At 48.0% G+C, this 15003-nt stretch overlaps 1 protein-coding gene across 1 annotated transcript; it reads right to left on the bottom strand.

The window, feature by feature from the left end:
- Positions 1 to 2249: 2249 nt before the first annotated feature.
- On the bottom strand, positions 2250 to 7585 carry AURKC (aurora kinase C). Its single transcript, XM_065926935.1, has 7 exons — positions 5885 to 7585; positions 5725 to 5764; positions 5262 to 5453; positions 4730 to 4868; positions 4006 to 4154; positions 2723 to 2897; positions 2250 to 2550 (listed from the first exon to the last, which is right to left on the bottom strand). Exons 1-7 carry the CDS (start codon positions 5931 to 5933, stop codon positions 2380 to 2382), a joined length of 915 nt encoding a protein of 304 aa, XP_065783007.1. The 5' UTR covers positions 5934 to 7585; the 3' UTR covers positions 2250 to 2379.
- Positions 7586 to 15003: the final 7418 nt, after the last annotated feature.

Raw genomic sequence — 15003 nt, 5'->3', positions numbered from 1 at the left:
GGCTTCCCTCTCCATCTCCAGCTCCCAGAGCTTGCTCAGACTTATGTCCATCGAGTCGGCGAACCCCATGAACAGTACGAAAAGGCAAAAAGAGCCGCTCTACCTCGATGTAAAGTGTTTAGGAGACCCGAAGCCCCGAATCAGACCCGCTTCACAGCGGGCACAGCTCGGGGGGGAGAGAGGGAGCCATAACGGTGCAGGTGAAAAACCATGAATCATTGGGTTTGGAGCATTTTTTCTTTTTTGGCTGGGCACAGGGTTCAGAGTCCTAACTACTGGACCGCTAAGGAATTCCCTTGGAGCATTTAAATGATAAATCTGCAATGATGGGCCTGTTCCTCCGAGAGAGGAGTGGTTGAATTGTTTGTATTTCCTTAGTGGTTCTAGTCATATAGAGATGTGGTCCTGCATCTGCTGGGACATTTCACACTGAGAAGAATATTGAATATGGTGGTGGGAGGAAGAGGGCAAACTCTATACGGAGTGTTTTTTAGTCAGAAGACACAGAGGTGAAAAAGATGCCTGCAACAGTGGAGGACTTCCCTGGTGGTCGAGTAGCTTAGAGTTGGCGATCCCAATGCAGGGGACCTGGAGTTCCATCCCTGGTCAGGGAACTAGATCCCACATGCTGTAACTAAATGGTTGCATGCCCAAAGGAGGAGATCAGAGATCCCGAGTGCCCTAACTAAGACCCGGCACAGACAAATCAATAATTATTTAGAGGGGGAAAAAAAAAAAAAAGCACCTGCAGTGAGCAAAGAACATGTTTGAGCTCCCCACTGGGTAGTCTGGATATTTACTCTTGCTTTCGAATTGTGGTGCTGAAGAGGACTCTTGAGAGTCCCCTGGACTGCAAGATCAAACCAGTCAAACTTAAAGAAAATCAACTGTAAATATTCATCGGAAGGACTGATGCCAAAGCTCCAATACTTTGGCCATCTGATGTGAAGAGCTAACTCACTGAAAAAGACCTGAATGCTGGGAAAGATTGAGAGGGCAGGAGGAGAAGGGGGTGACAGAGGATGAGATGGTTGGATGGCATCACTGACTCAATGGACATGAATCTGAGCAAACCCTGGGAGATGGTGGAGGACAGGGAGGCCTGGTGTGCTGCAGTCCATGGAGTCACAAAGAGTCAGACATGACTTAGCAACTGAACAACAATCAGTTTATGGTAGATGAAAGGAGGAGGTGTCACCAGAAAGATGAGGCGGGGAGGCTGGAAGAGCACTTCTGCAATTGCTGCAAGCAGAGGTTAGATTTCAAAAGAGTTTGGAGATTGGTTTTTCCTGACACAATCAGAATGTGACACCACCATGCAAGTGCTAGTGAATTCATTTGAGAATTGGCTGCAGCAACACATTTTATCTTAAAGATGGCAGTATGTTGGATGTCAGCATAAAGAGAGTGGAGTATGTGATCACTGGGTTAATTAGTCCTGTTTTACAAAGGACATTCTCCTGAAAACCTGGGGAAGAGTAAAGTGACTCTAGGGGCCCCTGAGATAGGGGGTATGTAATGCACCCTTAGGCTGCAAGGAGATCCAACCAGTTCATCCTAAAGGAGATCAGTCCTGGGTGTTCATTGGAAGGACTGATGTTGAAGCTGAAACTCCAATACTTTGGCCACCTATTGCAAAGAGCTGACTCATTTGAAAAGACCCTGATGCTGGGCAAGATTGAGGGCAGGAGGAGAAGGGGACAACAGAGGATGAGATGGTTGGATGGCCGACACAATGGACATGGGTTTGGGTGGACTCCGGGAGCTGGTGATGGACAGGGAGGCCTGGCGTGCTGCGGTTCATGGGGTCGCAAAGAGTTGGACATGACTGAGTGACTGAACTGAACTGAATGCACCATCAGGGTGGTTATCTGCGTAAACTAATAACTAGTTTTCAGGAATAGTGGTTAAGTCACAATACCTTCCTGTGACCCAGGAAGGGCATCAGTTAGGGCTGCTCTCGTGGGAGACAGTTTCTACGAGAAATAGATTCTACCCAGTCACACACCAACACATGCAAAGACCTGTGTGGGACTTCCCTGGTGGCCCAGTGGTTAAGAATCCACCTTGCAGTGCAGGGGACGCAGTTTCCATCCCTGATCGGGGAACCAAGGTCCCACAAGCAGCAGAGCAACTGAGCCCACCAGCCAAAACTAGAGTCTATATGCTGCAATGAAAGATGCAACAAAGATCCTGCAACTAAGACCCGACGCAGCCAAACAGATGTTGTAAAAACAGACCTGGTACAAAATGATTCAAGTTTTATTAAGTATGATAATAAAATGATGCATCTTAAAAGAGAAGAAACAAAAGACAAGTGAGATACCAGAGCCAACGGTGCTCGATGGGCAATCCCAAAGGGATAGGGGTGGACAGGGCTCAGGAAGCCATATGAACAGATGGGGGCAGCACCCTCTGAGAGTGGGCCCGGATCCATGGGTGCTCCAAGACCTGGACCAAGGGCAGCCTCTCCAAGGGTTGGAATCTGAGAAGCTTGGAGATCAGGTCGCGAGCCCCCAAAGACATTGATGGAGGAAACCTTAAATCTACCTGATGAGACCAGAGAAGGAGAAGTATGTTAATTTTCTTGGTCCATTCAAGGCACCGTCGTAGATCTTAGTAGACCACCATTGTGTGCGCCCCCAGACTCCGCAGGCCCACCCATCTCCCCACCCCCCGCCAACCAGTTCCCGCACGAATGCCCAGGGTGTGGCCGTCCCACCTTGAGGATGCGTCTGTAGGTCTCACTAGTGGAGGCACTCTCAAAGGGTGGATTTCCTACCAGCAGCTCGTAGCAGAGCACCCCAATGCACCACAGGTCCACCTTCTCATCGTATGCTCTCCCCTCGATCATTTCTGGGGGCAAGTAGTCCAGCGTCCCACACGTGGTCCTTCTCCTAGAGGGGTGCGGAGAGAGGGGCGCCAAGCAGAAGCTCAGGACAAGAGAAGCTGTCCGTCCCCAGCTTCCAGGCCCAGGCAGCCCCCTCCCAGACACAGGAATCGGGAAACACTGAGTTTTAATATGCATCAAGGTTCTGAGAACACCAGTACTGGGACCCATCAATTCCATATTCTAAGATTCCTTCTACAATTATTTATATTTAGCTCATGATCCAGGAAGTTTTCACAAGGAAGATTTGGAGCAAACTGATGGTGCAACAAGAAAGACCAAGTAAATTAGTTATGCTTTATTTTTTTCTCAAATTTTAAACTTTTAATTTTGTATTGGGGTATAGCCAATTAAAGAATCTGCCTGCAATGCAGGAGACCTGGGTTTACTTCCTGGGGCGGGAAGATCCCCTGGAGAAGGAAATACCAACCTTCACTTCAGTATTCTTGCCTGGAGAATGCCATGGACAAAGGAGCCTGGTGGGCTACAGTCCATGGGGTTGCACAGAGTCGGACACAGCTGAGTGATTTTCACTCATACAGCTGATTAACAATGTTGTGGTAGTTTCAGGTGAATATCGAAGGGACTCAACCATAGGTATACACGTATGTGTGTGCACGTGTGTGTGTGTTAACTCACTTCAGTCATGTCCAGCTCTTTGCAATTCCACGGACTGTAGCCTGACAGGCTCCTCTGTCCATGGGATTCTCCAGGCAAGAATACTGGAGTGGGTGGCCATGCCCTCCTCCAGAGGATCTTCACAACCCAGGGATGAAACCCACATCTCTTGCATTGGTGGGCAGGTTCTTTACCGCTAGCACCACCTGTGAAGCCCTATATACATGTATAATTATTCTTTGTTGATAGAGTAAAATTTGTGGCATTATGGCACAATAGTTCTTGATGTATTTACATGGAAACTTACTGATAGACTTATATGTTAAGAGGATTTAAAACAAAAGGTATAGTTGAACCACATTCTTTCAGTCAACAAATATATATTAGAATATGCATTTCAAAAGGCAGTATTTAAACGCAAACCCAGTTTGTATCTGGGTCTTACAAGTGAGATGATTTAAACTAGATCATTCTCAACTGGCACCCACTGGACCTACCTCAGAGAAGGGGTGTGCACAGACCAGCCAAAGTCTGCAATCTTCACTTCACCCATAAGCCCCAGCAGCAGGTTCTCTGGCTTAATATCCCTGTGAATCACCTTCTTTTCATGGCAGTAGATCAGAGCATCTGCCAACTCCTCTATTATCTGTGTGAGCAATGAAAAAGTAGTCTGGAACTGAAGCTGGCCACAAGATGATGATTCCTGCTTGATTCCCCATCTGGAGACCTCCCAAAATCTCTTGCTTCCTATTTCTAAGTTCCACTCATTTATTCAGTGAACTCCCTCAGAGCATTTCATGTTTCTTTCCATAAGGTAGTGCAGTTAGATTCTGTTGCTTACAACCAAAGAATCCAAACTTATACACAGTACTTATTAATATTATGGGGGTAATTATTAGGGTATCCACCTAGAGGAGGAAATGGCAACTCACTCCAGGATTCTTGCTGGGAAATCCCTTGGACAGAGGAGTCTAGTGGGGGCTACAGTCCATGGGGTCGCAAAGAACCGGACACGACTGAGCATTAGGGTATCCAAATATGAAGTTGTAGCATGTAAGAGTCACTATATATAATTTAGTGTCACTGTATATAAACAGTCACTATATATAATTTATAGAATGAAATAAAGAAAGAAGCCACGTGGACATTCGTGAAAGCCTCAAGCAATGACCCCCACACCGTCCCATAGTAAACTCGTGAACCTGAGCCCTCCTGCCTCACCGTGGCTGTACGCTGATCATCAAACGTGTGGCTCCTTTGCAGCGCCTTGTAGAGCTCGCCCTTTGGGGCATATTCTAAAATCAGGTACACTCGGCGGGCATCATGGAAGTAGTTGTACAGGCGCAGGATATTGGGGTGTCTGGAGGACAGAAGGAGTTAAGTGTCAAGACTGCTCCCTAAAAAAACAAAAACACAGCTCCCTGAGGCCTAACTCATGACACTATTCTAAGTGACTGGTCACACGGAGGGGCAAATGGTGCTGGGACCAGTATAGGAACCGCTCGTCTGTAAATCTGTGAGGGGAGAACGAGGCAGGTGTCAGGATTCGAGTGTCTGATGCAGGGAGCTTTACATGGTATAACTGGAATGAATTGCAGAGGGGAAAAAAAAAATCTTTAAGATGAAAGCAAAGGGCTTATTTGGAGGTAGTACCGGGGGAAACGCTGAGTTTAGATGCCAGAAATGGAACAGCAAAACAGGAAAAAGAAAAAAATAAGAATCGGCACAGGAAACTCATAGAGACTATCCTTACTGGAGATGCGCCTGGATTTCAACTTCCCTGCGCAGCTGATGTTCCAGGCCTTCCTTCTCTATCTGGGACTTGAACAGGACTTTCAGGGCCACGATGAAATGGTTTTTCTTCAGGCGAGCCAGGTACACATTCCCAAATTTTCCCTTGCCGAGAGGACGCCCGATTTCAAAATCATCAATTGTGAAACGCCGCCTGACAGGAAAGAAAGCAGAGCGCCTCAGTTTCGGAGGTGGGTGGAGAGTCAGGGGTCCCTCGTGCTTGCCTTCCGCTTTTACTGTTTCCCTCTCCGGGCCCCTTTTCCTTCTTAAGGGCTCAGCCAGGGTGTTGGGTCCTTAACTGTCGGTCCCCTAAGGCAACACTTCACACGTGAGGCTTGCTCTTCAACCCTCGGTCCCACTTCCCTTCCAGTGCCTGATTAAAAAAACAAAAGAAAACAAACGAACAAAAAAACAAAGGCGCTCACGCGGTTGGGGCTCTGGCTACCGTTTGACCTGCTGCAGCCACTGAAAAAAGAAAAGAGATGTCCACACTTTGTTCTGTGCAACCCCTCACCCCCAACAGCCGACACTAGGCCTGTCTTCTAAACACCCGCTTTCTCTGTTCCTGGTACGCAATCCTTTCACCTGCGGGCTGCATCCCGCCCGCCTTCCTCACAGTTCCTGGACGGCTCATGACCAGGGATGGTGTGGAGGAGGACGCCCCGCGGAGCTGGGTGTCCAGGCAGGAGGTAACACTCGGGTTGAGGCTCCTGCAGTCGCCACCTGCTCCCTCACAGACTCGGGGAAGCAGCTGCGCAGCAACCCACGAGGACCAGCTCTCAGGGACCGAAACAGGACCGCCTTTTGGTGGCCCGGGCTAGGCTCTTTATACTAAGTGCTCTGGCCCCATTGGCTGAGCAGGTAGTTCCTGGTTGACTCCCATTGGTTGAAATTTCTGACGCTTAGGCAGCGTGCTCAATGGAAGAGGCAAGATGAGCGTTTCCGGTCCTGTGATTGGGGGCGGGACTTAGGGCGGGATTGGGCCAATGAGAGGGCCGGGCATAGAGACAAGAAGGCGGGAATCGCCCCAGAAAGACCCGAGTGGAGGGAAAGGGAGCAGGCAGCGACCGGTGTGCAGTCTGTGCTGTTCAGCTCAGTTCCGTCGCTCAGTCGGGTCCGACTCTTTGCGACCCCACGGACCGCAGCACGCCAGGCCTCCCTGTCCATCGCGAACTCCCGAGGCTTGCTCAAACTCATGTCCATTGAGTCGGTGATGCCATCCAGCCATCTCATCCTCTGTCGGCCCCTTCTCCTCCGGCCCTCAGTCTTTCCCAGCGTCAGGGTCTTTTCCAATGAGCCAGCTCTTCTCATCAGGTGGCCTAAGTATTGGAGCTTCAGCTTCAACATCAGTCCTTCCAATGAATATTCAGGACTGATCTCCTTTCAGATGGACTGGTTGGATCTCCCTGCAGTCCAAGCGACTCTCAAGAGTTTTCTCCAACCCCACAGTTCAAAAGCATCAATTCTTTGGCGCTCAGCTTTCTTTATAGTCCAACTCTCACATCCATACATGACTATGGGAAAAACCATAGCTTAGACTAGACGGACCCTTGTTGGCAAAGTAATGTCTCTGATTTTTAATATACTGTCTAGGTTGATCACAGCTTTTCTTCCAAGGAGCAAATGTCTTTTAATTTCATGACTGTGCTCACCATCTGCAGTGATTTTGGACCTCTAGAAAATACATTCTGTCATATATTCAGGTACTTTCTTTCTATTCCTAGTTTGTGGATTTTTTAAAAATCATTAATTCTGTCAAAGGCTTTTATGATATCAGTTAAGATGATCATGTGGGCTTTTATCTTTCATTCTGTTATCCATCCATTACAGGAGTAAACTGCATTTGGTCATGGTATATGATCCTTTTGATATGCTACTGAATTTGTTTTGCTAATATTTTGTGAAGGGTTTTTTCATCCTATTCCTAAGATATTTCTTTGTAGGTTTTCTTTCTTCTTTTTTTTTTTTTTTTTTGGCTGCAGTCACTATCTGCAGTGATTTTGAAGCCCAAAAAATAGTCTCTCACTGTTTCCTTTGTTTCCCCATCTATTAGCCATGAAGTGATGGGACCAGATGCCATGATCTTAGCTTTATGAATGTGAGTTTTAAGCCAACCTTTTCACTCTCCTCTTTCACTTTCATCAAGAGGCTCTTTAGTTCTTCTTTGCCTTCTGCCATAAGAGTGGTGTCATCTGCGTATCTGAGGTTATTGATATTTCTCCCAGCAATCTTGATTCCAGCTTGTGCTTCATCTAGCCTGGCATTTTGCATGATGTACTCTACATATAAGTTAAATAAGCAGGGTGACAATATACAGCCTTCACATACTCCTTTCCCAGTCTGGAACCAGTCCATTGTTCCATGTCCATTTCTAACTGTTACTTCTTGACCTGCATACAGATTTCTCAGGAGGCAGGTCAGGTGGTCTGGTATTCCCATCTCTTTAAGAATTTAAAGAATATTCCATGGACTGCATAGTATCTGATACTGACTTCCCTTGTGGTTCAGCTGGTAAAGACTCTACCTCCAATGTGGGAGACCTGGGTTCGATCCCTGGGTTAGGAAGATCCCCTGGAGAAGGGAAAGACTACCCACTCCAGTATTCTGGCCTGGAGAATTTCAAGGACTGTATAGTATCTGAATGACTGAACATGGATATAAATCTCCGACTGAGTGAGTTAAAGTCAGTGACATAAGGCAGGTGTGTATGCTAAGTCCTTTCAGTCATGTCCGACTCTTTGCAACCCCATGGACTGTAGCCCACCAGGCTCCTCTGTCCATAGGATTCTCCAGGCAAGAATACTGAAGCGTGTAACCATTCCCTTCTCCAGGGGATCGTCCCTAACCCAGGGATCAAACCTGCATCCCTTACATCTCCTGCAATGGCAGGCTGTTTCTTTACCACCTGGGAAGCCAAACGGCCAGTGTGACTGACTATAAATCAAATGCAGGAAGCTGCCAGGGCGCTGCACAGAAGAGCCAGCTCTGGCTCCATGTTGGATCTGTTTCTTCGACTTTAACCTTTGCTTTTAGTTATTTTGGCTTGTTTGCTTTTGTGATTATTACCATACATAATAGCCTGCCTCAGGGAACCCGCCCCTCAGCCTGACTGTTAAACTGAAGTACCTTTATTCAGCTCACAGAGAGATAATCTGACCCAGCCCACCTGTGAATGGTTGCACTAAAGAAGGAATTAACACATCTTGTACTATTTTGCAAGATAAAGGGCCGTTTTACTTTACTTCCTCACCTCTCCCTCTCTGTTTTAGAGAACCTGGCATCCAGACCAAGATAAGATGATTATTTTGAGACATTAGTCTGCCATCGTCTCTGTCAGCCGGCTTTCTAAATAAGGTTGTATTCCTTGCCTCAACACCTGTCTCTGATTTTATTGGCCTGTCGTGTGGTGAGCAGAGTGAGCTTAGACTTGGTAACAGGGACGTGTTATGCTGTTGGCACACACGTGCCAACTCAAGGACCACGTGCAACTCAAGCTGCCCCAGCTTGAGGGCTCTGTCCCATTTAGGCCACTCCACAGGGTCCTCCTCAACCACTCACATGCACGAGGGTCACCATGGTGGAGCTCCCTGACATCTGCTTCTGTCCCCAGATATCCTATGTGTGCCCTCCCTCGATACAGCTGCCTCCTGCAGCCCAGGACTGCCCAGGCCATTTGGCGTGGGGGCGAGGACCCACAGCTGCCCTTACTGCTCCCCTCTCACGTACTTACTGCAGTACATGACCCGTAAACGAGGGCTGGGGTGGGGCTGACATTCAGCACTGTCACAAATCCACACACAGGACTTCCTTGGTGGGCCTTGCTTCCACTGCAGGGGCCACAGGAAAGACCCCTTGTTGGTGGCATGTGGTGTGGTTCGATCAAAAAAAAAGAAGAAACTTGATGGGCCTGAAAGAGCTCCTGAGGTGCTAGCCTGCTGTATTCCCCCCTCACCTGGCAGAGAATTAAAGCCATCTTTCTATATCTTCTAAACTGGGTCTCCATATTTTTCATCTAGCATTGGTGGTCAGACGAAGTCATGACCTTGGTGATAACAAAGAGGCCTGAGGAGAAATTCAGGCAAGACTGCTGCAGGAGGGAGAAAACAAGTTAACAGGTTCCCTGACTCACTCCCTGAAGGGTGGGGGGCGAGTTGGTCTCTTAAACCAGGTGAGGGTAGGGGTGGGCCCAGGGGTGGGGATGGAGACGTGGCTTAGGTTGTCTACCACCCCCTGGGGGGTGCTGTGTGCAGCGAGCATGCCAGTACACTGTTTTTGCTCCCAGTACCCTCCTTTTGTTCCCAGCTCCTCAGAAATGGCAGTTGAGTTTTTGGTCTTTTTGTATCTTATTGCTCATAACCTGCACATAAGAGCAATTATTTTTAGTCCTTGATAGTTTCTTTGTATTTTGTTGCTGGAGATGCTTTGTCCAGCTGAAAGTACCGCAGCAAGGGTCCTAGCCTGTCTTATCAGCATTTGCTATTCATCTGTATCCTTGCTTCTGCATCTAGGGAAGGACTCTACCAACCCGGGATGGTGTAGTACTATAGTATATTGGAAGAAAAATCTGCATATAAGTGACCCTATGCAGTTCAAACTCCTGTTGTTCAAGGGTCAACTCTCTTTGTTGGACTCAGTAATTGGTTTGCACTTTGGGTCTCAAATAGTAAAATCAACCCACATATTTGTTTGACATATACAGAAATTTAAAAACAATTGCAACTGAACTCTTTTAGACAAGAAATAGGGTAAATTGTTGGGGAAATATAATTTTAAAAAAGTCTCCTCCCCATTCAGAAAAGCCTCACTGCAAAGACGTAACGAAATAAAATAGTTTAATGTTGTATAAGCATTAGACCAGAATGTGATGCCCATGACAGATAGTTGTTAAGAGACTTCAAAGAAGAAAACTCACTCCTTCATATAGCCAAACAGACACAACCCATTACATACGTTTTCAAATAAACAATTAGTCCTATAAAGTAAGGACAGCACCATTTGTAACACATAGTTCATGCTACACTAACCCAGTAATGGGGGTGATTACTTGCTGTTGCACTGGCTTTCTATAGGGGAAAACTAAGTTCGAATATGACGGGAGGTACTTTTGCTACTTGGAGCAAATTGGGCTCCTGCCCTCACCCCTGCCCCGCCAGAAACTGGAATGTCTGAGTGACAGTCGCTCAGTCCTGTCTGACTCTTTGCAACCCCCATGGATCTTAGCCCGCCAGGCTCCTCTGTCCATGGAACCCTCTAAGCAAGAATAGTGGAGTTGCCATTCCCTTCTCCAGGGGGATCTTTCTGACCCAGGGGTCGAACTCGGGTCTCCTGCATTGCAGGCAGATTCTTTATCATCTGAGGCACTGTGACAGAAAGATGCTATCTCCTTTGATGATGTCATTTCATAGAATTGGACCCCTAGGTCTTTGAGAAAGACATTCCTGGGTTGGGAGAGTATTGGGGTGTGTGAGTAAAAGGCTAGTGTGGCTTAGCCTTAATTTGCAGGGATTGGAGTGGTACGAGATAAACTTGCAGGGAAAGCTGGAGACATGCTGTGTAGAACCTTGTCAGCCATTGTATGGAGGTTCTCTTATGCTCCTGAACATGTTCTAAAATGCACCTGGTGGGGAACTCCCTAGCGGTCCAGTGGTTAGGACGATGCTTTCACGGTTGGGGTCTGGGTTCCATCCCTGGCCAGGGAAACAATATCCCAAGTGGCATGGCCAAAAAAAAAGAAGACCTGATCTTCACCAGCAGCAAGATCACCTCTGCGTCCTGACGGTCTTGCCTCGTAGGAGTGATTTCTCTGCTTATGTCTGTGGGTCCCACTGTATCAGTAAGACCAGAAGGTTTATGCTAACAGTGAGGTGGGTTGTGTCTGCCTGGAACTACACTATGCTCTGCCTTCCTCGGATCCTGTGTCTCCGTGGTCAGTCTGGTGGGCGCTTCGAGCCTCGATAAAGGCATCTGTGGACCAGGAAGCTGGTGGGACCTTCCCTTGGTTCTGATGAGCACAGTCACACAGCTCTGCGGAACTGCAATTTCCTTCTCCAGGGGATCTTCTCGACCCAGGGATCAAACCCGGGTCTCCCACATTGTAGGCAGATGCTTTACCGTCTGAGCTACCAGGGAAACCCAGAAGCAAAACTAAAAGTGAATTGGAATCAGGGAGAAGTGGGAGCCATTTCAGAACCTTTAAAAAGTCAAGTGGAGACTGATATCTTTGAAACACTCAAGTGGGGACAGTAAGACAGTCAGGAAGTCAGGTCTAGAGCCCCAAGAAGTCAGGACTGGGAAAATAAATTATAATTTGTTAACAAAAGTCTGTATAGTCAAAGATATGGTTTTTCCAATAGTCATGTACGGATATGAGAGTTGGACTATAAAGAAGGCTGAGCACCAAAGAATTGATGCTTTCGAACTGTGGTGTTGGAGAAGACTCTTTAAGAATCCCATGGACTGCAAGGAGATCCAACCAGTCAATTCTGAAGGAAATCAACTTTGAATATTCATTGGAAGGACTGATGCTGAAGATCCAATACTTTGGCCACCTGATGTGAAGAACTGACTCACTGGAAAAGACCCTGATGCTGGGAAAGATTGAAGGCAGAAGGATAAGGGGATGAGAGGATGAGATGGTTGGATGGCATCACTGACTCAATGGACATGAATTTAAGCAGGCTCCGGGGGATGCTGAAGGACAGGGAAGCCTGGCAAGCTGTGGTCCACGGGGTCGAAATGAGTCAGACACGACTGAGCGACTAAACAACGAAGATAAGTGAAGCCAAGGATGCAGATGAAGCACAGGGAGAGACCACAAAGAAAGAAAGAAAAGGGACTGCAAAGTATTGGGGAATTTCAAAACTGCATGGGTGGCTAGAAGTGGATGAGTCAGCAAGGAAGAAAAAGAAAAAGAAGAAAGGAGGGAGAAAACCAGGAGAGTGATGGCACAGAACTACAGAAAAGGAGTGTATTTCAAGAACGAAGTGGTCAGTGGGATGTTCAGCCTCAAGACCGGAGCTTACGTTATATACACATGGGCGTCACTGCTCATCTTGGCCAGGGTGAGGAAGACAGCGGGACTCTAGGGAGGTTCACAAGGCAGGGAGGTTTGGGAAATGGAGGAAAAAGGAAGGATGAGGCAACGGTGAAGTGCAGCTATCACAGGGAAAGGAAGAGAATCCCAAGGGCACTCCTCAGTTACAGCGAGCGGGAGGAACAAAGTCGTCAGTGTGTGAGACGTGGAGGAGACGGTGGTGCCCGATGCTCAGAGCAATGGATGAGGACAAGTCAGAAAAGGGTGAAGGGACAGAGCAATGAAAAACGCGCCTTAGGCAGGTGAGGTCACAGGCAGGACAAACATCGGGCGCACTCGGCTGTGGGGAAAACGGTGATGACTGCCCAAGGGCAATGAAAGCACTTCGGACGTGTGTGAGGATTTGTCCCTGACAGCAAGCACGTGGAATGACACTCGAATGAGCAACAGTGAGAGATGCTGAGAGACGATGGAGCTACAGAGGCCGTAAGGGAAGAGGGAGGGGAGTGATGAGGGTGCCCGTCAGCTGGAAGCTGGTCAGAACAAATGATGTAGCAGGACCTGGCACTCGGCACACAAGAGGCGTTTCTTCCTTCACATCCCAGAAACTTGGAGAAATGATACACGGAGACGGAGTTGTCATTAATGAGTCTGTGGCCCCCAGGGAGTCTCGCTTCATCATTGTCTGATGTGTGGGGCTGTGTGGGCATCTGAAACCATCTTCCTGGAATGCAAACCCCAGAGGAGATTGAGTGTGGTCTCACTATGGAGCATCTTGGCCCTCGGATACCTGCTTTCTCCTTGGTCACCTGGACAGCCCCTGGTTGGCTGTCCTTGCCTGTGGCTCTCCACATCCGTCCAACCCAAAGATCGCACGTGGCTGGGTGCACTTGCACCCTCACTTCTCGAAGTGGCGGGTGTGCCTTGTCAAATTCTTAATGTTCATCTCATTAATACTTTCAGGCACTGTTTTAAAGTGTAGGATTTGCCATCCTGATACGAGGCCTTTGAAGAGTCACTTATGGCTCCAGTTAAGACGAGGGCCTGCTGTGCTCCATGGGGCCGCGTCGGGCAGCCCCCGAGGACAGTCAGAGGCAGAGATGGAGGGGAAGGGTAGACTGCAGATAACAGTGGTCTTCACTGGGAGAAGCGGGCCTGGTGACGCAGGCAGGCCAAGTAGGTTCAGGATTTGCTAGTTTGGTTCATGCCGGCACAGCTCAGGGTGCAAGGGCTGCCCTCAACTGCCTGGTTATCTGGGAAACGGTCTTGAAGCATGGGGACTTGATAAAGGCAGTAGTTGAGGGCTCTGGCTCTGGAACGGCTGGTTTGTCTACAGAGGGCACACTCCATGGGGAAAATTATCCGGAGATTAGCTAGCTCTAGAAGGAGCAGTCTCCACAGGGTCAGCGGGGTCCCAAATGTTAGAATTTCAGAATAAAAACACATGCTTCAACGTAATATCCAAAATAAGGGGGAGGAGGAGAGTGGCCAGGAAGGTTTTAAAGTCTTCCAGCAGGTAAGCCAGAGGTCACAAGTATGACAGGAGGGCCCATGGCCCTGACACGGCTCTGAGGGAGGCCCGGTAGGTTGCCCGTTTATACTTATTTCAGACCATTAAAAAAATGAGCTGTGTAACACATCTGTGAGCAGACATGACAAGTCTTCAACCCTCAAACCTCAAGCATCTCAGAGGCTGCCGGGCATCCCAGGACCGAGAAGGAAAGGGGGTCTGTGGGTCAGAGCCTGAGCGCCCGTGCTCCCGGAGCCCGGGTTCCTGCCGGCCTCCAGCACCGCGTCTTTGGCGAAGCGCTCCCTGCAGGAACCACCTGCTCCCCCTCGCTGCAGGTGAAACTCCCCCACAGATGGTGAAGGTGACCAGGCCTGACACCAGGTGGTCTTTGATTTCAAGTGAGGCGTGCTGGATGACGCAAACATTCCTCATTTCTCTTTGCTGAAGACAGAGGCACAGAGTATCAACAGTGCAACGGAGAGACGAGCAACTGTTGACTTATGTGCCTCAGAAACCCAGCACTCATCTGGCATTTCCATCTTTATAAAGGTAAACAGCTGCTATATTTGCAAGTCAGGCCACTTGAAGCCATTCATCTATAAAGATACGTTACGTATGTACTAGGTATCTACACATTTACGTACACATATATGGCCTCAAGTGGTGTATACACATACACACACACATCACTTATCAGGAAGAGGCACGGTCCTGTCACCAGACTTCCTCTGCACGTCATCATCACTAAATTAAATCCTGGCTAGTTTGTTCAGTTCTACTTTGGCTTAGTGATATTTAAAATTTTCTTGTTTATAATGATTTTGCCTCAAAATTATGACTCTTTTAGGAAACTGTGCTTAACATTACAGAAGTCTGGATTTATTAATCAGCATCTTAGTTCCATTTAAGTTGCTATGAAGACATAACAGATCAGGCCCAAGACAGTTATTCTCTTGAGCTAGCAGGTTTACTCTGGGCTGTGGTTTGAGACCTTAGATTTTGGAGGATTTCCCACTATTCCCACAAATGAGTGGCTCCATATGCTCAAGCTTTCTGTGTACCGGTGTGGTTTATGCCAAAGATCTGCTGTCCTTCTGGAGGTCTAGAATTTGGTATATATGTTAGAGTCCCCAAGAAACCCTGAGTCTCTAGCTAGCTTCC

The sequence above is a fragment of the Muntiacus reevesi genome, chromosome 2, assembly GCF_963930625.1.
Source record: "Muntiacus reevesi chromosome 2, mMunRee1.1, whole genome shotgun sequence".
NCBI lineage: Eukaryota > Metazoa > Chordata > Mammalia > Artiodactyla > Cervidae > Muntiacus > Muntiacus reevesi.
The sequence above is the reverse complement of the archived record's forward strand: the minus strand, read 5'-3'. Positions and strand labels throughout refer to the sequence as shown.